This window comes from Aquila chrysaetos, chromosome 8 (genome assembly GCF_900496995.4).
Source record: "Aquila chrysaetos chrysaetos chromosome 8, bAquChr1.4, whole genome shotgun sequence".
NCBI classification, from domain to species: domain Eukaryota; kingdom Metazoa; phylum Chordata; class Aves; order Accipitriformes; family Accipitridae; genus Aquila; species Aquila chrysaetos.
In genome coordinates, this window is record NC_044011.1 from 16,513,201 (window position 1) to 16,539,866 (window position 26,666).

General features: G+C 42.1%; 1 protein-coding gene across 6 annotated transcripts in view; it reads left to right on the top strand.

Moving 5' to 3' along the window:
* Nucleotides 1–26,666, top strand: part of TIAM2 (TIAM Rac1 associated GEF 2) — a 142,231-nt gene that overhangs the window by 30,293 nt on the left and 85,272 nt on the right. For 2 of the 6 annotated variants that reach the window (XM_030022330.2, XM_030022331.2), the window contains exons 1-2: nt 20,692–20,770; nt 21,082–22,281. In XM_030022330.2, the coding sequence (XP_029878190.1) occupies nt 20,741–20,770; nt 21,082–22,281 (1,230 nt within the window). In that variant the 5' untranslated portion in view covers nt 20,692–20,740. Of the gene's footprint in view, nt 1–19,902; nt 20,027–20,691; nt 20,771–21,048; nt 22,282–26,666 lie in introns of those variants that run through there. The other 4 variants (XM_041125371.1, XM_030022333.2, XM_030022335.2 and 1 more) reach the window with 4 other exon arrangements.

Genomic DNA, 26,666 nt, shown 5'->3' on the forward strand with positions numbered 1-26,666 from the left:
ATTGCTCATAGCTTAAATTGTTTATTTCTGTGTACCTTGACAAAGTAACAAGGAACAAACTCAAAAATGTTTGCCGTGTCTGCAAGGGTCACTGCTGAGTTTTCAGTTTGGTTCATGTTGAGGTGTTAGCTTGGTTGCTGTAACAGCTACAAACTATATAACTGGGATTAATCTGGCTTATTAAAAGCAATGTACTGTTGCCACACTATTGGTGTAATTTCACTCAGTTCTTCAGATGCTGGTGGGCCTAACAGGTGTCCCCACTAGAGAAGACTTGCTGCTTGTCAGGGATGTTGAGCACTGACAGTTTATTTTAACCTTGGAAATACAGACCACCGCATTGAAAATGAGGTGCTCTGCATGCATTTCTGTGTGTGTATGTGTTCGTTTATCAATTTCACAGTTACCAACCTTAGTAGTTTGTTGTTGAAAAATGGTGAGTCACCAGAACATGATGCAGATTTTTATGTGGACTTCATTTTTCCCAAAATTTCATGTTTCAAGAAAAGCATTTTATTAAACACATGATTTTTGAAAAGTTTCAAGCACCTCTAATTACTAAAAGTAGCGATTTGTCCAAATTAAAATATTACACTGGAACCACTTTGAAAATGTAGAGCTGAAATGCAAACTAGACTGTGGATTTGATTTATTCCAGACACAATTAAGTGAAGCCTTGAGATCTAGACATTCCTAGTTTTTGAATATTGTTCAAAATCTAGGTCCAGACATGAATCTTGCATTGGAAGGTTGACCAATTTATATATCACTGGGGGATATGTAACAAGGTTTGATTGGACCTGGAAGGTAATGACTGCCTAATATTTTTGATGAAGAGAGAGGAGTTAAGGATTTCCTGGGGATGGCCCGGAGGTCATCTTGCATTTCACAAATAGAGCCTGCAAGAAGAGATTGCAGACTGTCTTGTACATGGCAAAACTAATGCCAGCGTTGATAAACTCGGTATGTAGCGAGTGTGTTGGGTGAGCAGAGCGTTTCTTTTCTGTATTTAGCATAGTTAAACAAGATGATAGTTTGCTTTATGTAAAGGTAACGTTTTCTTGGTTTTTTTTTTTTTTTTACTTTATTATCTCAAATTTATGGAAAAATAAAGATGTAATAATCTGAATTTAAGCCAAGACAAGGCATATGTTTTAATATGTTGGCTCAGTGTACCTTGCCAGCCCAGCACAAAGTCAAGAATATAATACCTAAAATTCGGCATATTTTTAAGGACCATACTGAAATGAAAACCAGATCTGTGTGACTTCATCCTCTTGGTACTTTCACTGCTTTTGGCCTGATCCAAAGCCTGCAGAAGTCAGTGGGAGCCTTTCTATTATCTGCAGTTGGCTTGAATTGGGCTCTATCTTAGTAATGCCATTATGTCAGCAATAATATTTCAGGAAGCTGAAAGGCAGCTTGATAAGGTGGGAGAGAGCAGTCAGGACTCAGAAATCACTGTTTCAGAGTAGACTGTTCATGCAGGCTTGAGCGTTGTTTAGAAAGCATAGAGCACTTCGGAAAAATAGATCTGCTTTTGCAAATTGCTTTGGGATACTGAAGTCAAAGAGCATCCAAACATTGCTTTGTGAGTTGCCTTTACTGCAAATAGAGTTAATATTTCATTATATATGGAAAAATGCTATAGAATTGCCCTCTGGGCTTCATGGAAAAAGTGAACCAACAGGAACGTTAATTGTAACTCCCTTCTCAGATGCCAGGAAAGAGGAAAGAGTCCTTGAGGCTGCTGTACCTTAACAAGATATCCTGTTGAGGTCAAGAACACTTTTTTTTTTTTTTTTTTTTTCTTCCTCCCTGATCTGAGCTTTCTACCTCAGGCAAGGAGAAAGAAACTCAAATTAGTTGAGTGAAAATAGGAAACAAAAATGCCAATGCTCCCCTTGTTAATTCACATGAAACTGGGATACATGTGGGGAAAGGCTTGGGTCTTTCCTGCGGTCTTCATGGTTGCAGGCAAGAGCTCCTTGCCTCTGTGCCTGGGAGATGGACGGAAGCAGGGTGACCATGCCTGGCCGGCTCTGCTCTGGGGGGAGCGCAGCACGCTGGAGGGGGTGCAAGTGGGGCTGGGCTGGGACCAGGGTATGGAGAATTTCACGACCCAGACGTTATGAACTTCTGCAAATTGGGGTATTAGGGATTACATCCTTAAGTGGCTTAGCTTTGAAGGCAGTAAGTATGGGCAAAGAGGACCTTAGAAACCCCTGGTCCCTGATTCCCTTTGGTCCCTGAGCTAGGAATTAAGCCCAGCTCTGCTGCCCTCCATGTGGCTCAGACTGGAAGTGGGAAAGGATGCCCTGTACACAGCAAGGGGAAGAGGAAATCCTTGGCCACATGACTTTGTGCAGATGGTCTTAGGCTTCTCGCATAATCCTTCGCTTTTGTTTCTTGGGAGGGACCTCACCTCTCCTTTGCCTGAGTGTAAGCATGTGTAGGAGGCTCAGTGGGGGAATCTTGCTGATTTAATTATTCCTTATATGTTGTTTGCCTGTGTATGGGACAATTGAGCCCATAATAATCAATCTTGCATGCTCTCAAACAGGAAAATGCTACATATGATCTAAGCTGCATGCTGAAATGTGGTTATTGGAAATGAATTTTATGGCTGAATAGGCCGGCATCGTGTTGTGTCTTTGCTTTTTTGGGCTTTTAGTTATTTATTCCCAATGTCATGCTGGCAAAATATTTTATGTCTTTCCATTTAGCTCGCTGACTTAATCTTCTGCTTCTGGAGATGTTTATACACAGATGACAAAGTATAGATTTTCTATGTAAACTAGTGGCTTACTTTTTGTTCATGTTAATTGAAAGGCTTATCTCTGTAACATCTTTTTAAAGAATGGGAAAGGAACTTCCCAAACTCCTATTACATGCATTAAGGTAACTTATTTTTGCTATTTCTTATCCACATTGTGGTTGCTTAGGAACAGAAGTAATAATATTAATTTTGAAGTCTTCTCCTTCCATTTGTCCTTCCATCAAACTGGCAATTCCCTATAGCTGTTGTGTTCCACATGGTAATCTACTAAATATTTACATGTCTTCTCTATAGCCTTTGAAAGCATTTGTCAATCTCTTTCTTCTCACACATGATTTGTGTTTTGGTAATAGAGGTCTGTTGCAGACATTCGTAATTACTACACTAATGTTCCTTACAAAGTTTATGTGAGGAACTCTTTTCAGGTGTTACAGTTTTGAAGGGATTCCAGATTTTAGTGGTCTTCTGACACTGGAAGAAAATAAGACAGGCCTGTTGATTGTAAGAGTGTTGCATTTTTTCCCGTGTTTGGAAAGGCTAGGATTACATGAGATAATTACTGCTGGAGAGCATGTTTGATTACTGTTAAGTGACTGAGAAATCATCCGTTATAAGTAAAGCTGCTGTTATTCTGCTTCCTTACTAGTAGCATTCCCCTTCGTTTCTATAGACGCTATAAGTGGGAATATCTTTGAATGATCTTGCTCTTTGAGTGTCATTTGTCTGTAACCTGTCCTGCTGCTATGTTAGTTTGTTTATACCTATCACCTCTCATATGGCAGTTGAGAAGAAAAATCAAGACATTTGCTATTTTCCCTCTCCCTCCCCATAGCTTCCCATATGTTAAGATGCTTACTGTTGCTCACTTAGTGTTCAGGCTTGAAACAGCGTGTTTCAAATTTCTCTTTAATATAATGTACTTGTGTACTTTGTTTGGTGGGTGCAGTGCTTATCAGCAACATATGTCCTCTTTGTTTAAAGTGAGGTGTTTAAAAAACGTTGAGATGATATACCGTGGTGTGTATCCTTGCGGAAGCCGGCACCCTCCGTCTTTCATTGTATGGTGGGGATAATAGAAGCTTCTTGCCTGCTTAACTCATGTGATTAAAATGGGACACATTGTGATGTTCTCCTCAATTAGCATGATTGGCTCCCGGGGAGCGAGGGAACCCTGGCTGAGGTGGTTCGCATTTTCCTCTCTAATGAGTAGAAAGAGTCTTTTGAGAATTGCTAAATAATTCAGACCATTAGGAACCTGTCAACTTAAACAATGCCCCCTCTGACCAGAAAAATGGTTGTGAGCAGTTGGACAGCCTGGCAGATGTTGAACTTGTTCTCGTTGTTTGCTCTGCTTCAGGCAAATAGCTTTGCAGCCACTTAGAGGATTTGTGCATTGCTCTGTTCAGGCAGTGCGTGTGGGTGTAATCTACACATGTTAGCCAGACTTCTTCTAGTTTTTATACCTCTGTAGTCCATTTAGTTAATTTAATGATATTGTAATAAGTTGCTAATATTGCCGTTTACCACTTTTAGTAGGTTTGCCAGCCAACTATAATGAGAAACCACAGTCAAGACTTAAAAAAAAAAAAAAAAAAAGGGGGGGGGGGCAAACAACCCCCTACCCCACCAAATTTGACTTCTTTAATATTCCTTCTGTTGTGTTAATTCCTTATTTTGCATTTTGAAGTGCTTCTCTACAAACAGAAGGATTAGAGGTATTGTCAAGCAGGATTTGCAGTATACTGATATAAACCTAGCATCTAAAAGTTCAGGGGAAACATTCATGTCTTGAAATTTCCTATAAAATCATATGCATATGCAGGACTACTTTAGTTAAAATTCATTATGCAACAAGATCTGTTTTGTATGTCTTTTGGTGCATGCTATTGAAGCAAACACTGATTCAACACAATTTTCTTAGAAACTTTGCCATACTTATCATTCTGTAACGTTTATTTATGTCTGCAGATTTTTCTAACTTAATTGATGAACCAATGATCAGTATTATAATGAAAAATCATTTAATAAGTTTGGCTAGAAAACAACCCCCTAAAGCTACCTGCCCCCTGGCAACTGTGTGCACTTCTGTCTTGAATGGGTGATAGCAAATAGTCAATCTTGCACAAGCAATTAGCTGGTCTGTTGGATCAGTTAATGGAACAAGCTATGGTAGTAATGTAATGTGAAATAACATCTGTGCTTTATAAATATTTATGTTGTAAGATCTCGTATATTCTTGTGACAAATGGCTCCACCTTGAAATATTTTTACATGTTTAATAGATGTGCTTTTTTTTTAATGGCATGTGTGAAGGCTTCAGTTCTCATTGTTTAACCTAATGCATTCAAAAAACCTTTCCACTCCTATTTTTGTGAGATTTGTCCAAGTTTAGATTTTTGTTCCTGCAAAGTAACAGTCCTAAATTGCGAGCATTTTTACACCTATCTGTTGTAGTAAAAGAACTTTTAATTATGGCTCAGAAGATACAGTTGCCTAGTTAACTAAAATGTGTTACTGTCCATTGTGTATTGAAAAAGTGTATCGCTGAAGTAGGGTGCTTGTCAAAAAAGATGCATCAGTTCTGCTCTACTGAAACAGAAAGTAGTAAACATTGCTCAGAAGGGGTTCCCGTCTTGATCTTGTGTATCAGTATTTCTCTCTCACTTTGTTTTTCAAAAATGAAGCTTTTACCATTAGTTCTGAAGAAAAAAGACTATTAAAAAGTGTGAGACACTGAGGCCGTGCAGGCCGAGCCCCTATGTAGCGGTAGCTACCACCACTTGTGAGGGCCACCTTGGTCTCGGAGGTTGACTTGTGTGAGGGCCTTGCTGGTCTCGGATGTTGCTGCCAAAACACTTCCCCCCCCCCCCCCCCCCCCCCATTTTTATTGCTCAGCACAACATTATATGGTGTGGGATATCCCTGCCTTTGGTCAGTTGGGGTCCGCTGTCCTGGCTGTGTCCCCTCCCAGCCCCTTGCCCACCCCAGCCTACTCTCTGGCAGGGCAGACTGAGAAATGGAGAAAGCCTTGATGCTGTGCCAGCACTGTTCAGCAACAGTGAAAACATTGGTGTGCTGTCAACAGTGTTTTGGTCACAGATCCAAAACACAGCACCATAGGGGCTGCTATGAAGAAAATTAACTCCATCCCAGCCGGACCCAGTGCAGGAGTACTGCTTGATCATTGCAGGCCAGGCTTCTCACATCCAGTGTGCTTAGTCATCTAAATTGAGATGGGTTTGCAGCATAGTTCATGTCTTTTTCTCTCCGAATTGATTTCCTGTTTTTCAGTAATGCTTCTGCCACGTGCCCTGCCATCACATGATCATGCTTTATCTTTCTTCATTTAATTATACTGAAATGAATAAGACAGTAACCAGAGGCACTTTGATTCCCCAACTATTCTCTGTAACTCACTTGAAAATAGATCATTAAAAAAAAAAAAAAGTAAGCCCATGTCTACAGCAGTGCTAAAGAACCACACAATATAAAAATAAAGGAAAAAATTCATCTTGCTTTAAACATGAGGTGTGATTTATTGCATGCCTCAAATGTCAGTGGCTTCTCCCTGTTTTGGACGCTGGGAAAACCCATCTGAGAGGAACACAAGGTGCATGTGGAGAGTGCCTGGACAGCAGCCCCTCTCCTCTGCTGAGCTAGGCAAGGGCATGCTGGCTCCACAGGGAGGTGGGGATGGGGAGCATCCCTTTGATCTCTTGTATTATAACATTTCACAGGGAGAACAGTAGCCTCTGATGGGAAGGTAGTAGCCACTTCGGGCATTGTAAGTCTCTGTGATAGCTGAAGGTATTAAGTTGTGCTCATCTGTGTCATTTTTCATTGCTTAACGTCTATTCTGACCTATAGCCAGAGCTTTTAGACTTGTGTTGATGCTGTCATTCAGTAAGTGAAATGGCCTGCTGGGGTCTGTCAGCTCTGGTGAGAAGGAATGTGCTAACACATTCACTCTTTTCCCAAACTCCTCTGAATCAGAATTAAGTAACGAATGACCTCAATTATTTTTGTCCCTTTCCATCTGCCAAACATTTGGAGATGAGACCAGGAAGCTGAGTGCGTAAGCACTGGTTTGCAGAAAGGTGAGAAGTTCTCAGAAATTGAATTAATGTCTTCTAGAGGAATTTCATGTGGTGTACAGTTTCCCTTCACTGCTGGTTGAATGGGAGACTGCTGCATTTTCTGTGCAGTTTCCCTTCAAGGCCAAAGATACCAAGGATGGACCTCAAGTACGGTTTAATGAGAATATTTCTCTAGCAGATGTTGCGTGATTCAGATGTTTTAGTCATGAAATCAACAAGGCTTTGAAACTCATCTCTGGTTATTTTCTTGTTGACAATAACATGTAATTATTTTTTTAGCAGCTTAGTTACACTTAGCATAGCACAACTTCCCAGCTTTCTTGAGAGCTCCATTAGAGGTTTCTGATTTGAGACTTATTTCCTACTTCAGACTTCTTTATTTCCTGCACATACTCTGTTTTGGAGAACATGGGAACATGTTTTGGATTTCATGGGAAGTCTCTGTACACATCTGCCAGTCTGTGGTCAAGCCATGATTGGCAAGATACTGATATCTCTTCACGCGTGCCTGTCCAGTGCCCCTCTGTTGAGTGTTGGCTGAGGGACCTTATGGACCAGGGATTTTTACACAGTTGAGCTGTATCACTGTCAGGTGAGCCAGGCAGGAGAGGGCAAGAGGCAAAGTGGAGAACTGGCCTTTCAGAAAGAGACTGGACTGTGTCTAGGAAAAGGTATTTTATAGGGGTGGCATGTGTTTATAAAAGTGGGCTGACTTTAGGCAAGGAGGTGTGTCATCTTAGCTTGAATGCTAGGGATATGTGCATTTTCTGTGTTTTTCTTAGTGGTTTTCCATTGCTTAGAAAGCAAAACAGAGGTGACAATGGGATGTCTAAGCACTTTCAAAGTAAAATCTAAATGTTTTTGTAGTGTAAAAGTAGTGTAAAACATAGGTTAAACCAGCTGTCTTTAATTTTGATAATTCATTTACCTCCATCTAGAAAAATAAGTTCTTGGCTTTAAAACATTCTGTAGGACACGTTTAACATACAACCTTCATAACATCTTTTTAATCTAGAGTGTTTATATAGACAACCTGCTATCCAAGGCACAACTTCTATTTTTAATTCCATTATGGACTTCTCTGCGCAAACTACAGTGTGTTTTTACTGCAAAATAGAGATGTTAAGAGCCATTAAGCTAGCAAAGACATGCACAAGCTACGGAGCTTCCTCTTACTATATTGAAATACCGTTTAACTTCCTGTGTGACCTAGCAGTTCTCTAGAAAATGAGGATAATGGCACTCTTCTCCTTCCCAGCAATGTTGTGATGATATGTTTGTGGAAGATTGTGAGGCACATAAATACTTCACATGGTAGTAAGAGATTAATCTATTGTGTTCAGCATGGAGCTTATGTACTCCTTGTTGATCTCCAGAGAATATTTCCTTACCAGGTTGTCCTAAGTTGATAACGGCAAGGCAGCAGGTGAGAAAAAGGGGATAAAGTGGATGTGGAGACTCAGTTTTGGGGGTGCAATAAGGAAGGACCCTTGTGCTGTGACCCACGATCTAGACTGTACCAAAGCCCTGTCAGCCTACCCTGCCTGCTCCCCAAGGAGCTCCTCAAGGAGCAAGGCAGGGGGAGGCTCCATGGTCAGGGGGAGGCACTTGCAGCAGCCCTGAGATGAGGGATGTTAAAGCTCCATGTAAGTCAAGTAGAAGTCAGAAAAGTATGCCCTAGTTTCAGCTGGGACGGAGTTAACTGTCTTCCTAGTAGCTGGTATGGTGCTATGTTTTGAGTTCAGTATGAAAAGAATGTTGATAACACTGATGTTTTCAGTTGCTGCTAGTAGTGTTTAGACTAATGTCAAGGATTTTTCAGCTTCTCATGCCCAGCCAGTGAGAAAGCTGGAGGGGCACAAGAAGTTGGCACAGGACACAGCCAGGGCAGCTGACCCAAACTGGCCAACAGGGTATTCCATACCATATGACGTCCCATCTAGTATAGGAACTGGGAAGTGGGGGCGGGGAATCACCGCTTGGGGACTAGCCGGGTGCCGGTCGGCGGGTGGTGAGCAATTGCACTGCGCATCATTTGTACATTCCAATCCTTTCATTATTGCTGTTGTCATTTTATTAGTGTCATCATTATCGTTATTCGTTTCTTCTTTTCTGTTCTATTAAACTGTTCTTATCTCAGCCCGTGGGTTTTGCTTCTTTTTCCCGATTTTCTCCCCCATCCCACTGGGTGGGGGGGGAGTGAGTGAGTGGCTGCGTGGTGCTTAGTTGCTGGCTGGGGTTAAACCACGACAAACATGCGGTGTCAGTGTGCTGAAAGTAATCGGTTAAGTATGTTAGAGGTGGAAGCAAAAATAAAAGAACCTGGGGGGTATCAACTGGAGTCCTGAGACCAAACTTACTAAGCGTTGGTTGGCTTGTCCCAAAAAGTGGGAATGCGTTGATGAAACTGGCTGATAAAAAGTAGGAGACATAGTAAATACACAGGTAGATTAGAAATAATGTAGTAAATAGCTGAATGACCCCTAGGACTGGAATGATAAAATGCAGTGACCTTGAAGAAGGAGAAAGTACAGGGTTGAGTGCTTTGCACTAATAGCAAGAATGCCTGTTGACATTGGGGAGTCACCCTCTGAAAATGAAAGAGGAAGGGAATGGACAGCTTTATTACCCATTGCTGGAAGATCGTGAGGCACTAATGTGATTCAGCTGGGTCCTAGGTTATGTCAGTCCAGGTATTTTTGTTGAGTTAGGGAAGAATTACTATTATTGAACAGGGTGCTGGAGAAGCATCTTTGGGAATAGTATTTATACTTCTGAACATTCATCTTTAAGAAAGATAAATTCTACAAAATAGGTGATGATGAAAGGCTTCTGGGCTGGTTGGAGGCTAACCTTATCTAAGGAATCATTCAAACATGGTTTATTTAATCAACTAAGAGGTAGACTTGTGGGGCAAATGCAATACTCTGTGTGAGAAGGGGGATGGGACCAGAGGCCAACTGTTGCTCCTGAGGAAAACCTGGTGCTTTGACTCGTGAGCTGTCATTGCTTCCATCTTAGTCCCAGGACTTGGATCCAGCCTGTTAATGAAATAGTTGGACCACAGCAATGCGAAGTGAAGAGAATATAACTGTACTGGGAACAGGAAAAAGAAAATAGTCTGCTTTTCACAGAGAGCAAAGTTGTTACCAGAACAAGCAGATGTGTAGCCCCCAGACATATTCAGGCATAGAATTAGGAGTACGGGCATAAGTCATGTACTGCTCTATTAGGTTTTACAAAAACTAACCTGTGGAACTTGCTTATGGAAAACTTAACGGAGGTCAGTAGAATTCAAAGAAGGATTTGACCTTTGCCATGATGAGGAGAGCATATTCGGTGCTAATATTGTCAACCTGTGAAGTTTGAGAAGAGATCCAAGTAGTTGTTTTCTAGTGGAGAAGTTAACTGTAACTGGGCTTTGGAGATGAAATAGAATGTTGTTCCAAATTACTCCAAAGCTGCTGGGTTCTGGAGTTTCCTCTGTAATGAGACACGATAGCGGACACAGTGAAACAGAGGTCCACTTTTAGTGGAAATTCCTGTTTCTATGCAAATTGTTATTTCATTTTTGTGGACATAAATACTGATTTGGGGCTTTTGTGGGTTACTAATGATTTCTATTATAGTGTTCATGTGTTTCTTTTCAATTGAATACGTCATCTGCAGTGTAACTTGGCTGTATTTTCACGCTTGGCACTTGAATGTGACCCTGCAATTTTATTAGAATATTTGAATAAATGCCTTGTTTTTTGGCTCAGTTTGTTCACCAACTGTTGCTGCAATCAATGAAGTGTTGAGCTTTCCTGATAATAAAGCAATTGTTCATGAGCCTAACTACAGATTTAACAGCCTAGCTCTGTATATTGAAACTTGGGGATATCATTTACATCTAAAGAGACCCGTTTTATCTGAGGTCAGTTACTAAAACCCAACTAATTCTCTCCATAGGATAGTACAAAAAGTCTGACAAAAGGAAGCAGCAAGGAAGAGAGTGCTAGAGTTTATGGTTGTATACGTGATGCCGTTGTGCAGAGTTGTTAAACGCAACTGAGAGCCACTCTTAAGAGCAGGTTTTCATGACTACAATATTCCCGCTGTGGTTGGGGGAATTACGTTTTTGCCCAGGGCATCTCACACAAGGATGTTAGGATACCTACTCCCTCCTAGCAACTTTAAAAAAAACCCAAACCAAACAAACAGGGGAAAAAAAACCCAAAAGACCAAAAAAAAAAAAAAGAAGAGATGATGCTGGGGCTACCTTCAGGCAAGCAAACCCCTTTCCATTCAGCAGCCTTCCAAGCAGCTTTCCTGTGGAAGCAGCCGGCCGGCTGAGGAATGTGGGGTCAGACAAGAGCCCAGTCACGGCGTATTCCCCGGCGGCTGCCCAGGATCGTGGCAGGCCGGCCCATGTAATCGTTTCAGGCGGCCCGTGGAAAACCACCCTCTGGTTAAGTCTGCATCATGCTGTTCCACCAATGGAAAAAATTGAATGGGAGGAGGGTGTGTAGCCTGCAGACAAAAATACATCCAGCTTCGCGCAGGATCTGTTTTTAGTTCATAACAGCTGAGTGTTTTGAAGTGTTAGGCACAGTTTCCTGGCGTGCCCAGGGCAGGGAGAAGTCCCCGTGTCTGCGTGTCTGTGTCCCCGCGGCAGAGCTGGGGCGGCTGGGAGGCTGAAGCCAGTGCCCTGGGGAAGGTAAGCAGAAGCGGGAAGGGGGACTTGAGCCAAGGAGAGAGATGCTGGGGGAGAGCAGTCAGTCCTCTGCTTGCCGGCTGCCGGCCAGACCCGGAGAACTGAAAGAAAAGTAGGGGAAGACTTGGGAAACCTCTGAAAGTGGAGGGCAGAGCGGGCTGCTGCAGTGCCAGGACTTGCAGCCCCCATGCTGCCTCTGCTGTCGCCGGCTGCGCCCAAGATGAATGGTTTTCCTCCAGAAAACAGTTCTTGGTGGTCATCTGTCAAACTCAATTGCCTGAATTGCTAAATAAACCACTACTAGGATCATTTTACAGCTCTGCTATGGTGGGGCTGGATTTTTTTTTTTTTTTTTAAGGCAAAGTATGAGAAAGTATGAGAGTGCTAGTTTCTGCAACCTTAAAGTGAGTCTCCTGCTACAGTATGATTAATAATCCCTCTGAATCTTTTCTTCTTTGCTATTTTGTCTATTCTCACTAATACTTAAAGTAACTTGCAATAAATAGACAGTTTACCCAAGCAAGGGTTATTTATTTGTGAAGTGTTAGAGGAAAAAGTTTCAACACTACGACTACTACTGAACCGGGATGGTGTGGAAAACCAGAACTTCTGCATCTGGCAGAGGTAGGTCCTGCGTAGGTCTTGATCTTTCTACATAGATTTTTAATGCTACATAGATTTTTAATACATAACTGTACACTATGTTCTGTGGCACAGGAAAAAATAAAGAAGAGGGAAATGCCCAAGAAATGGAGAAGTGCCTTTTTGAGAGGGTGGTGATTAATTGCTTGTGCAATGCAACCAAAGTTTGCTACTTTGTTTATGTTTGTTGCTGGTGTGGTCACGGAGTTAATTTTGTACACTGGTGCCTTCGTTCTGGAAATCATGCATTTCTTTCCCTTTAGGGTGGATGATTTGATAACATTATACAATGTTTAGCAAATTACTAGTTAGAGGCAAGGGGTGGAATTTTTTTATCTGATCACCTTCAACAGGAAGAGAGGACTCTCTGAATAGGGCATTCTGTAGCTGTGAAGCTACAAGGCAAGTGTTTTAGTGGGGAAACCTAACCCTCGGTGTACTTTTTTATTCTTTTAATGTGTGAGGAACATGCTGGTACTACAGGGGTAAAGCCCTGTAGGGAAAGGAAGCCCTAAGCTGTGTTACTGCTGTAGGGCTCTTGGCATGCAGAAATCGAGATCTGCTTTTAATTTTCCAAGGGACAGTGTCTCAAGTTTACTTCTGGTGTCTAACTCCCAGATCCTCTGTCCTCTTCAGGAAGTCCCAGGGCCAAAGGTGAGAAAGCATTTACTTTGGAATCGACACCCTCAGGTGTTTATGAATGTGTAAACCGAGAAGTAGAAAAGACTACGCCAAATGCAGCGTGGTTTCCCCCTCCTGCTTGTGGAGTGGGCTGTGTAATAGGTGGTGGGCAGGGAGTCCCGCAGTCATCCCAGCCCCTGTCCCTCAGCTTGAAGCATGGTGTCCTGCCAGTTGCTACTACAGGTTTTTCTCTGGTGCCAAGGGTTAAAAGTTGGTCCAATAGACTTGGAAGGTGTTACACCAAAGAGGGTCTCTGGGGGCAGAATGGGTTAATGTTCCTGGCTGGGATTGCTCTTCCTTGCTGCTGTTTGCTTCTCCTTTTGATAGGGTCTACCGGGCTGCTTGGGATACAGTGTTGCTAACTGTGTCCTAGTCCAAAAATAACCTTTCTCCTACCCTCTCCAAAGCTGGTGTTTTGGAACCTACAGTTTTGGGTGGGTGCATGTGAGAGAATATCCTCATAGCTGCCTGCTGACTGTGGTTGCATTTGATAGCGTGAGCTGGTTGCTACCGAAGCAGTCAAGAGAGGAGAAGGGCAGATGTTCGTGTTGGGGATTTGGGAATCCCATTTTGACCAGAAAGCCCCAGCCTCACCTCCTGTTGTTATCACGAGTAAGGAGGGCTGAGGCAGAGACACCTCTTCAGGAGTTTGTCTAAGCTCAGGCAGGAGGTCTGCAGACCTGAGCTCGGTCTCTGAAGTGTTGTTACTCCACAGCCTGGGGCGGGCAGCGAGGCTAGAGCTGGGGCTTCCCTGCTTTTGGAGCATCTTGGCTCCTTTCAGGTACACCATCCTCCCCGCCTGAGGCCCCAGGCCTTGAAATCCCTTGAAAGCACTGCATTAATCTGCATCAGGACCTGCCAGTATGCTTACAACCAGAGTAGGTAGAGAAGAAAAGACCTTTCAGATCACTGAGTTCATTTCCCCTTCAAGGGGCAGGAAATAGACCCTTTGACATATCAACTCTTTAACCACTGCAGCTACTGCATTAAGCCAAGATGTTAGCTGGCATCCCTGCTTTGTTTTTTTTTTTTTTAACAAGCTTAATGGCTTTTATTTAAATGGATGTGCACTTTAGCCATTGTGTATAAATTCAATAACATTTACAAATGGTGAAATTTGTTTTTCCTGCCAAAGAAAAATAAGTCCCTAGAGATTTAGATTGTATCAGCACTGGTGTAATATGATAAGGATCTTCAGGCTTGACTCAGCCTTCCATATTGTGCTAACTTGAAAGCTATAAAGCATAATTTAATTAAGCTGCCAATGTCTTGGACCCAGAAGAATCGGTTGAGTAAAAGAAGGAATCATGTCCCAGGTACGGGATGTGTAATTCTGATGCAAGATATCTGTGATGCAGTGTAGAGCTGTTGGGATTAATGTTATTTTAAGAGGAGGAACCAGAAAAGGAGATTGTCCCTTTCTTGCTTAAACTGTGAAATTAGAAGTCTATATGCAGTTTAGGTATGACTCACAGCATGAAAAGAAGTGTCTGGGGTCATAATGACTACTTATGTATAATGAGAAAAGTGATTGGTTTTAATTTGATTCGTGAGCTACCAAACAGTTCCTAATACAGGAGGCTATAAGTCTAAAGAGCCTAATGAGTGAGCGAGGAATTCTGGCTTCAAATTGGATTTTTAAGGCAAAATAGTCCTTTTTTTTTTTTTTTTTTTTTTTAAAGAAAGGCATACTTGTGGTGTTTTGGTTATTCATTCTTTGAATACAGTGGTATATAATGCAAAGTATCCTGCCAAGAATACCATGGTATAATTATTATGGTATATTTTTGTAATAGGAATGTGATTGAGATTGCAGGAATAAGAAATCTGCTTCTGATTTGTGGAAGCATGTGACCAAAGTGCATAGTTCTAAAAAATACAGTAAATTGTTTCCAGTAACAAACTCCACATTTAATCCAGCTACAGTGTTGTGCTAACCTGCCTCCCTCATTAATTTCACGTATCTGTCCATACACAGCCATGCAGGAAGGGGAGGGCAAGTTCACATTCTAGCATTCTGTATTACTTTCATATTAAAAACTGAAGAAGATTAAAAGTTAATTAAAACTTCAAACCTGTAATTCTGTATCCCTGTAAGAATTCACAAAGCACATTGATTCTTTGCAAAACTTATGAACATGTTAGTATCTGAAAGATAGTTATATACAATTTCTAAGACTTTATAAGCCATTTAAAATGGACAGTGTTTTAACCATTAGGGGAATGAGAATGTCAAAGTAGTTTGAAAGAAAAAATAGGAATTGCTTGGTCAATTAAAAAAAAACAACAAAAAAGCGCTTTTCCTGATGTAAAAAATCACTAACGTAGTTGCTGTACATCAAAGGCTGCAACATTTCTAGCTAGATCTGCCATTAAAAGAAAACAAGTTGGTCATTTTGTATAAATGAGGGGGCTTTCTGTTTCCTTTTTTATTACTCTGAAATACTTTCAGATTCCCCATTATCCCAGCTCCACTAATCCTGATGACGGTCTCCTGTGGTGCACTTATGAACCACGCACTCAGATCAGCTGCCTGTGTAAAGACCCTGGCGCTGCCTTTTCTCCTCTCCATGCCTCTCTGCTCCACTGTGCGCAGTTCAGAGGTGGCCATCACAGTCCCCTTTGCAGCTGGGAGTCCTTACCTGCCCTTGTGGAAATATTGTTTTCAAACACAGCAGAAAGTATACATGACTCTCTCCTCTTGCTTCATTACTAGACAGTAGTTGATGGGATATACTCTGCCCTTTGCATATAAAGGCCCTTTGTGTAAGTATTTATATCACTGCAAAGTGAGGTGAAGCTCTGCCTTTTATTGGCAGATATTTATACCCATGTGGATGGCTGTGAGGTACTGTGCCAGGTGGCAGGTACTTGAGAATTGGTCCTGTGACCTCTTGAAAGGTACTGCACTGGTGCAGGTAACAATCCTCCTGTTGACGAAGAAAGGCTGAAGAGGTTGTGACACATGGTTGCTGCTTAAGCTACAAGTAGGAATAAAATACTTGGTTAGATTATGTCTTTCTCGAATAACTTTCTGTCCTTTCCTCATGGTAAGGACTTCTTAAAAAGTTTAAACTCTGTCCTGGTGCGTCATTGTAAAGAACTGAAAAGATGTAGGCTCTTGTTTTTAGGGGTGAGGCAACTAGCTCTAGCTCTTACCTATTTTCTAGCTCTTAATCTAGCTCTTCTTTTAAAAGCCTTTTTCTTGTTAAAGCCAGGAGGTTTTAAATTTAAGCTCTTCTGCTGTGCATAAAGAGTTATTGTTCCTGGTAACGCTGAAGACTCTCATGAGTTCCTGTGTTCCTCGGTGAGTCCTCACTCAGTGGTGTTAATTTGATGCGATGATGTTATCCTCATCTGGACCAACCCATACTGTTCTTTTTTTGTTTGTTTGTTTGTTTTTGTTTTTTGTTTTTTTTGTCATCGTTTTTGCCATTTTTGCACTGATGCCATGTTTAATGAAGTGAGAATCAGCTTCCCTGTACCTCATCAGTAGATTTTCAGGGAAGCTTCAGCAGGGATTATTATATAGCAGCCAGTGAAGCTTTGTTGTCACCAGCCATCCAGAGGAATAAAGGCATCAAAGTACATCAGAGAGATAGCTTTGGTGCATGTGTTCATGTCTCATGAGGGTAACTTCTTGATCTGGGCTAAAGTTTTAACATTGCTAGGGCTCACATTAGCTGAGCGTTTACGATTTCCTGGGTGGCAAGATTGTCAGTCCCAGTTAGGAAAATCTGTTGAACCTCCCTAGGAAGATGCTACCACAATCTCTTGCCTTTTTGTGACTGGTATATGGCTACTGTCCGATGTTGACTGTGGTTGTGGAGCATTCAGTCTACTTATGGCTCTGTGCTCGCCTCCTGTCAGTCAGGCATTTTCTGACCTGTAGTTTTAGAGAGTCTCAGCCTGGTTAACGTGACTGTATTGGAAGCCGATGGCTGGCAGTAGCGAAATCATGTTTGGTGTGCGTTCCTGCTGTAGGAGATGAGACCAGCGCAGAAGCCTGTCTCCCTTGACTCAGATCTCCCACTAATTCGTAATATAATAATTCCTTGTTGTATCTCATAAGCAAACCTAGTACTGGGATGTTGTTGTTATGGTTCAGTTTTGCTTGCAATATGGTTAGCATGTCAAGCTTTATAAACCTTTATTTTGAGAGATTAAGATTGGGGAGGAAAGCACCCGAGCAATTGCAGAGCATTACTTGTACATGTGCTCACCTTAATTTTAAGAAAGGCATTCTCCCCTCTAGCATTTATAAAGCAGTCTAGCTGTGGTGGTATTAATGAGGGAATATAGGTGGCAGGCGCTTCCCCAGAATGGCTCCTGACCTTGTGTGTTTGTTTTTCAAAGCCAAAAGTCTAGGGGAACTTTATGTGGAGAAGCCCCAAGGTGGGGAAAATATGTTTTTAGCTCTGGGGTTATGATTTGCGTTAATTATTGGGTGTGGTGGGGCTGGTGGGGTTCCCGGATTAGTATGTTTGCATAGCTGTGTTTTTCGAATGTGTCAAGGGGAACCAGGGTGAAGATTAAAAACTTCTTTTTTAGGGAGTGTGGGTATAATTGAAAGCAAATAAACTCTTAATAGTCATCTTCAGGCGCAGTGAGCTGCTTTCTAAATATACTGATTATAATTGCAGAAAATATTAATAGAAACTGGTTTTGCTCACAAGAAGGATTCATCCCTCTGCATAGGAAGAGAGAAAAGCACATTGTCTTCTGTGGTGGTAGGTTGCTGTGAGAAGTATAGGGGAAGCTGAACTCTGTCCCTGGCACTGTAATTTCCAGTGCTTCCACTGTTCAAATAGTGTAAAATGTGGGAATGTTCGGAGCGAGCGCAGCCGGAGCTTGTGCACGGAGCTTGTGCACGACTGCCCCCCTGCCCCGGTGTCATGCTGCCTTTGGGCATAAGGTGACTTGCTTCACTACCCGCCACCCCCCCCTTGTAATTAGCAGAAAGAAAATCGCTCCACACAAGTGTGAGTCAAGAGAAAGGCATCGCAGCTGATTTGCAGGGTGATGGACGGTCTTTGTGCAGCCTCGCAGATGCCCCGATTGGTTATCGCAGCGTGCGCGAATGTTTAGCCTACCGTAGCTTTCTGGATGGCCGGGATGCTGAGAAAAATCCCTCAGGGCTATTTCTATGGGATTTATTGACTGTTCTGTTGTACTGCTGACTGATTCCTGCACAGACTGAGACACTGTTTTGTAGACATTGTACCCGGAGATAAATTTATTCGTTCACCCATTATGTGACCTGTGTATTGGATCAGACATGTACAATGGACCCTGTAGCAGCAGCTTGAGCCTTGACGAATTGAATGTCTATCTTCTGAGGTTCATGGCAGCAGCTTGCTCGCTACCCACTCCGTTAAAAGGATTACCTAACCATTGCGCAATCACTATGGAGACCAGATGGTCTTTTTGCCTGTTTCTTTAGACAAATTGCGTTCAGTATTCCCTTATGAATAGATATAAGTCCTTCAAAGCCCCCTTGTTGAATGTACTTTCTGCTCCCAGATGAAGAATTCTGAATGTAAACTCCTTGCTTGTTTGTGGTCTGTGCCTCCTGGATTGAGGAAGGCAGTTTTTCTGGGGGTTCGCAGTCTGTTCAGCAGCTTGGAGCTTAGGAAGTTTGTGTGTTGTCTTCTGTTTACCTTGAATCCAAAGTCTTTTGTTAATCCATGTTGTGTATGACACTTTTAAAACTGTTTACATAAATGGGTGTACTTAGCAGCATAGGCAAATCAAACCTGCAAGGCAAGGGTGTCCTCAATAGCAACCTTCCAAATTGTTAGAGAGAATAGGCAAGTTAAACAGATTTTTTTTTTTTGGAGTATAAGGTGAAATTTCTGTGACTTACCTGTTTTATCAAATATCTTTGTGGTAACAGCCATGAAATTGTGTTTATGGGTCTGTAGCATCTCTAGCATGATACAAAAGGATATATCTCTTCTAAGTCACTTATTTACTGATGTCTTTCTAGGCTTGCTGTTGAGACTGTTTTTAGTTCTAGTTTGCAACATTTACCTTTGGTTTTGGTAAGGTTAGCAAAATACCTAGCTTACCAGTGAATTCCTTTAAATATCTTCAAGGTTCTTATAAACTAAACAGCCACAAAATGAGTCAAAAAGAGCAAAACTCTATGTGTTCAAATCAAGTAGTTATTCAATTGAAAATTATGAACAGTAGCCACTGCATTTATGCAGAAAAGAAATTTTTTCGGGGTACTGTATTAAGAATCGTTTCTAGCTAAAACGTGTGTTCCAAAACTGACCCTGAGATCTTGTACAGCTTCTTTTCTACTGAGTATTTCAATCCCTAAACTGCTGGTGTGTTCTGTGAGATTCAGCTTCTGTCCTTCTGTTTTGAGTTGTGGCCTTTGTGTGCCAAGTGAAGAGCTGATATGTTCAGATGGTCAGATAGAACTTGGGTCTTGTTACCTTTGGGTGTGTGCAGTGCTTGGTGCTGCCTTTTTCTGGCTTTACTGGCAGATTAACTTAAAATCAGAACAAACCTAAAGAGAGAGGTTGCTGGGTGGTTGGTGGAGTGAATTGCGCAGTGGCCTTTCACTGCAAGGGTCATAGTTGGAATCCAGGCATGGGGAAGGATAAACAGATGCTGTGGGACATTCCTCTGATCAGTTTGGTCCACGTTGTAATGGATCACTGCACAGTCCTGCCATCTGTAATTGGTCTTCCAGAAAGAAAACTGAAGAGGGCTCAAAGTTTGCCATAAGTTGTCAGTGAGACGGGAGGACAGAATTGGAAAATAAAACACTTACCCAAACAGTGACTTAATTGTATTAATTCAATGTCAGTTGTTAGAGTATGTTTATAAAAATGTACGTTAAAATCCAGGAATCGCCTTAACCAGACCTCTTGTCTCCATCTGTAACTTCTGTCTGATTTTTTTTTTTTTGGTATTCATTTTGCTTACAGCTGGAGTAAAATGTAAGTTCTATTTGACTGAGAGCCCTTTTTTGTCTTTGTGGTGTTTTCTAGGAAGGCCGTGTGCAACTCCATCCCGGTTTTGGCAAGTGTAGCAGCTGGCCACGAAGACAATGCAGAGCATGCTAACTGCTAACCGTGCCTGTGTTTAAGAGTGATCCTACAGGTTTGCTCTTCAGTTTATACTATGCTTTTCATCTAAAAGTGCTAAGGGCTAGAAGTAGGGATGTTAAAATATATACAAGCTCTAGAAGATAAGATTGTGCTTTCATAATGGCTTATTTTGACAAAATTTTAATGAGGCTGCAGTGTATTATCCTAAGAGTGATAGTCTGAAATCCGATGAGCAAAGCAGCATAGTGCTGATGAAAAAAGCGCTTTGATGTTGTTTCTGTAAATCGCAAGCAGTGGAGATTCACTCCCAATAACAAAAAGAACAGGTCCATCTTTTTTACTTTGGGGTACACTTTGTGTATGTCCAAAATCTTCAGTCTTCTCACTGGGGCAATTTGACTGCTCCAGTGTGTGCTGTTCACTGTGAATTCAGTAAAAAGCTGAAGAGCATTTTACTAAGTGAACTATCGAACTGCACCATGCTGAATGAACATAATGCAGTTTTATGCTGTAATGGAAGATGAGGCTATTCACTAACCAAGAGTTATTTTTTTGTTTGGTTTTTGGGATGGTTTTTTTTTTTTCCTTTCTCCTGGATTGACTCCATTTAAACACCAAGTTGGGGTTTGCTGAACAGTTTATGGAGGCAACACTTGGTTGCACAGAAACCAGTCACGCTGAAACTGCAGTGGGTTTGTCTCCTGGCAGAAGGGATTTCTCTGAAACTACAGTTCACTTTACATCTAAGTTGTGATTATCTTGCTGTCTCCCTTTCATTATGCCATTGTTCTTGGGAGCCAGAGATTTTGTAAGTTATAAGAAAAGGATGTTGCCAAGGGTGTGGGTGGAGAAAGGTGTTGACATGATTTCAATGAAGCTAGATTCCAGCTTTATAGCGGGGTAGAGAACCATACAGAGAATAGGCTTTCCTAGCCTGCCCCTAAAATAAGTTCAGTTATGAATTTAATGTTGTAAATGGCCATTTAATGACTTTTTTTTAAACAATTGTTTCGTACCATTTTTTAAAAAGGCACTTTCCTGTGTAGAGGGTAAAAATGTTCTGTTACTTTTCGTTCTGTCTTCTAGCCATTGTTTCTAATGAAACTCTTCTTAATTTAGTGGAAAATGGGGAATTCAGAAAGCCAATACAGTCTTCAGGGATCAAAAAATCATGCTGCTGCTACAGCTGGTGCCAAGCAGAAGCCTTGCTCTCTGAAAATTCGCAGCATTCATGCTAAAGATGAAAAGTCTTGCTCTATGCATGGATGGGCACATACCAGTAGCAGCTCAAACTACAAATCGAGGTCTCTTGCTAGAAGCTGCCTTTCGCACTTCAAGAGTGGTCAGCCTTATACATCTAGACTCGGTGACACTGTGGCAAAGGTTTCTAAAAGCAATGCCCATGCCAAACACAGGACAAATGCCTCGGGGGACTACTGCCAAGGAAATAATGCGGTGTTTTTTCCTGAGAACGGTTTCCACTATATTGGCCTTCAAGCTGGAAGTAATCACGCTGCCTCTCGAGAATGCAATGGACACGTTTTAAATTGCTACGGAAAGAATGAGAGTCTTGCATCAACCTCCCCATCAGAGGACAGGAGGAGTCCAAAAGTTCTCATTAAAACACTGGGGAAGCTGGACGGTTGCTTGAGGGTCGAGTTCCACAACAGCAGCAACAGCAAGGTACCGACCGAGGAGTCCAGTGGACCAGTCCAGTTGCTGAGGTATTCGCCTGCCTTGGAATCTAAGCCGAATAACCTGCTCGACATCAGGAGGAACTCCAGCGCAGACTGTTCTTCAAGCCATCGTCTGTCGCCTACTGATTCAAGGCTTCGATCTAGTAAAGGAAGCTCCCTCAGCTCCGAGTCTTCATGGTATGACTCTCTCTGGGGAAATGCTGGGGATATCAATGAGTTGGATGGTCCGTATTTGACCAGGAGCACTCCAGATACAAGCATTCATGCAAGTTTCCCAGCAAGCGACAAGAAGAAGTCCTTCAACCAAAGCTCTTCTCTGTCCTCACTCCGAGATCTCTATAAGGATACAAATTTGGAAAGCACTCCACCTGGGATCAGGCTGTCTGATGAGTATATTGACACTCACGGTAGCTTAAGCAACCGTGTCTCATTTGCCTCAGACATTGATGTTCCCTCCAGGGTAGAGCAGGGAAGTCCTGCATATTACTCTTCCTACACACTCCCATGCAGAAAGTCCAAGCCCCTCAGTGAGGATGCATCCAAGAAGGATACATTAAAAAACCGAATGCGACGCATCAGTGACTGGACGGGAAGTCTCTCGAGGAAGAAAAGGAAGCTGCAGGTATGTACAAACCTCAGCCTAAGTGCCTGAAAGTTGGTTTATAGATTCCTCTTATAAATGTAGTGACTGCATCATGTTTGTCTTTCTTGCAGGATAATTACTTGCCAATCTTATTTAGTAATTTTTGGAATCCTGAGAAGTATTGCATCCCTGGAGCTGTCTGAAATGTCAACAGCAAAAAAAGTTATATGTTTGTGTGTGCAAATTTTCCCTTCCTGTTTTGTCACCTTCTTAGCTAACTACTATCTCTGCAGCCTAATCTCTCAGTGAATTAGCTTTTGAAGTCATTGCATTACTTAAAAAGTGACTTGGAGTTTTTAAGCCTTCTCTTTTTTTCAGCTGTGAAAATATAACCTGAGTATCATATATATGCTATGAATCATCATACAAGTCACTGTGCTTCCCTAAATGAAGGATCTGCTCCCTTTCAGCAACTGTGGGGTGCTGGCCACTTCAGAAGTGAGCAGAGAGGGAAGGGAACACCTACTTTTGCAACTTAGGCAGCAGCTAAGCAGTAGATCATCACACACGCTTTATGTGGCATGTAGAGCAAATGGTGACTCTCGTGTTGGAAATTGAGACAGGTATTGTGCTTAACAGGCATCTGTCATTGCAATGTAAAACTCTGATGGACCTTTAGGCTCAGAAATAGGTCAGCATAAGGTTTGCCAGTGTAAATCCCTAGGTAAGGGCTACTGGGATACTGGGAAAATGAAAATGAAAGCCGTTCATCTGGATCACTTCTTTTGTGAGTTGGTGCTCATGTATTTTATCAGATGCTGTCTTTTCACCTTCTTACTCAGCTGTGAAAGAGAAGGCAGAAAAACTGGAATCAGTAAAGAGCCTCAGTGCCTTGTGCCAGGATTCTTCACCAGTTTCAACATCCGTAGCTGTTCTGGATTTTACAGCCAGGCTTTACATACGATCTCTGCATCCCAGACCTTTGCCATGTATTACTTAGTTATGACATTTTCAGAATGGTATTTGTGGTGCACGATTCATAGCTGTTTTGAATTCACTGTGCAGTGAACTGACTTCAGACACAGCAAGGAAATTTGGCTGGCAAGATTGCATCAAGCTTGAATCTGTTTCTGGTAGAAGGAAATCAGCCCTAGCTCCAAAAATGGTGATTTCTTAGAAAAAGGCGTAGGAAATTGTTAGTCATTGATTTTTATCAGACAAGTATCCAGTGACAGGAAGGATAAGATGGGTAGCAAATGCTTTATGATTTTGCCTTCCTCGTGAGGCTTGGTCAGCTCCTTTCCGCCTTGCATGCTTGGAGTAACCTGCTGTCTCTTCTGGGGGTTGGTGTGTTGTAGTTTTGTAACGATTATACTCTCACCGGGTCCTTTGGCTTAAAAATACAGAAGTACCATGCATGGTTATGATCTGTCAGACAGTTGGTCCCTGTTTATAGGACTGTTCATCATGGCGATTGTAGCCTCCATGCTTTGCTCTGAACATCGTGTCCCTTCCTCAGTACATTACTAATAACTGATTGTGAGTCACTTGGGCTGAATGTAGGTGAAAGCTGGAATATTTCCCTATAAGCAGGCCTAACCACCGGTGCTGGCTGGGTGGATAGGTCCCTCTGGCTGCCCCAGTGGAAACCAGTCAGCCAAGCCTCCTGCTTCCTGGGGGCACAGGACCAAGAGGCACAGTCTTGGGATACTGAGGCTAGTCTCTTGCCACTAGGAAGGCAGCAGAGTTTAATCCCCTTCGTGAACAAATGGCAGCTTAAAATCAGGTGGGCTTTTCCCCATCTTGAAAGCTGTTTCCAACCCTCTTACTCTGATGCTTGCTAATTTGCACAGTAAATATAGTCCCGGACAGTTTCTTCTGATGCTAATATCCTCCGCTATGTTAGTTATCCTTCCCCATTATTTAATCTGTTATGATTTATTTAAAGGCAGAAATGGTATCTTTTCTTGGCCCATATTTGTGGGCCTATGCAGACTCTCTTTGGTCTTCTGTCTTAAGATAGGAAGTCTGTTTCCTTTTCATTCTGGCACCATTCCTCTGCACCTGTTTTACATCATCTATAAACAGATTTGGATATGGGATACTCCAGAGGAGCCCTCAGCTGTGCCCTGTCCAGTGACTTGGATGTTTCCTGATGTCTGACTTGATCTGATATATCCTGGAATTGAGTTTGCCTTTCCAATAATGGTCTCACGTCAAGACTTGCAGTCATTCTGTGCCATGACCCAATTTCCGTTGCATGAGGGTGTCCTAATGCATTCCCTCGATGCATCATTGGTACTCTATTGTATGGCATGTCCTCATTTAGTTTAATCCTTGCTGAAACAGCACTGGGGAGATGCTGTATCACAATACACTATGTGTGAGCAGCAAGGTATATGTGATGCATGTGAGACCTAGGGCCAGAATTTAGGCAGACTTCTTGCACAGTCAGCTGCTGCTAAATGTGGTGGTGTAAACTCAGTGTGCAACTGTATAACATGGAGAAAATAAGCAAACGCTGTGTAAAATGAAAATCCAGCCACCAGAAACAGCTGCTGCAGATAGGTTCTTCAATGAAGTAAATAGCATCTTTATGGGAATAATTTCTGAAATTTCCTGACTTTATAAGCCAGAGCCCTGAAGTGTGGTGTAAAGAGAATTTAAAAGAAAAGTACATTGAGACAACCTCTTTATTTAGCTTGAAAACTGCTATTAGATTCTACTTTCAGCTTGGGTCCTAATGAATTTAGCAGGCTGCATTGTTTCCTACGCTGTTCTTTACAGCTAATTATTAATGCGTCACTTTGTCTAATTGGTATCTTAGCCACTTTATCTCTTGCATTATCTATAACTATTCCAGGGTGTATCTCAGACATTGAGAGATCTGCTTGAATGCAGCTGAGCAGAAACAGTGGTAGTTTTCTGTCATCGCTAGATACAACAGAGAGAAAACAAGCAGAAAGTTGCCTGGCAGGGAAACCACCACAAGCAGCAACTTGGGTCAGACCTTTTCAGTGGTGACCAGATACTGCTACAGTGACAGCCTCCCTGCGGACCAGCAGAGACTATGTGACTCTGCCAATTCTGTTCTTTAAAAAAGATGAAATACAAGTGATGTTGTCATAGTGAAGTGTATATATTCATTTTGGATCCTGTGTTCATTTACTCTCCTCTGGTACTTCCTTGTTTCTACCCTTTCTGAGTGCATGGAGAAAACACAGGATGTGGTTAGTGGCTGTTTGTGGACAGGTTGTATCCCACCCTTTTCATTAATGCTTGCTGTTCCAGTAGTGGCCCTTCACAGCAGATACCTTCTCCTGTATGCGTCTCATGTTGTTTTTCTTACTAGTGCCTTGGGACTGAAAGAACTACATATTCTTAATAAACTGTATGTTAATGTTTTCTAGAGGACACTGGTAGTTCCTGGAGAATAGTCAAACAATTAAAATACAAGATTTTGGCATACACATACAGTGACAGTAATTAAAATGAAGGTGGAGAAAGCTTCCAGTTTCCCACCGAACTGCAGATGGCTGGCACAGTTGTAGGATCCATGTTGTACGGTTGCTTTGTGGGCATAAACACATTACATGTGTGATTACTTCCCCACCCCCTCCCCCCGCTCCCCGATTTTCCTCCCTTTATCGTATAAAAAGCAAAACTGTTGATGTTTAGGGAGTTACTCTCAGAGAACGCTGACTAACACTCTGCAATAAGGTTTGAGGAAGGTGCCCCATTACCAGGAGAATTGGATCCTTGTTGCCAGACACAGTAATCTGAAAAGCCAGACTTGAACTTCAATGTACCATAAGAGAACGTGGGTTTCAGTTCAAGTTGGCTTTTGCGAGGCCACAACCAGCAGTGTCCTGCTGCTTGAGAAGTGGTTTGTCTGGCGATGCTTGGGAAGGCGTGCGATCCCACTGTTGCTCTTGGCTGAGCGCTGGAGGTCCTGATGCTATCAAAACACAGCACAGCTTTTCCACTGCAGTTTTGAAGAGCATCAAGTAGGAAGCAAAGGAACAAAATAGTAGTTGCTTTCAAAGCTGCTGGTGAGAGCAGCTCACAGGAGACCAAGGTTTATTTACTTTAGTCATGTACAGAAGTCTATGAACAAATAAATGCTTTTAGAGAGGCATTCTAAACTTGAAAGTATAATAGCTTTATTATTACTGAGGGTAGTAGCTTCATTTCTTGAATTGTTTATAGCCATCTCTTCTTTTCTCTTCCCTCACACTTTTACTGCAAAAATCAGCAGGTTTTTTGTGTTGTATGTTCTTAAATCTTGTTTGCTTTTAAGCAGGATCAGCAACACTTGAGTTGGGAAGACAATAAATGGCTTCTTACGATGGATGGTATGTCTCTCGATAGTGAAGTTAGTCCAAGGAGCTCTGTCTTGGGCAGTGCGAAAATCCCTGTCTATC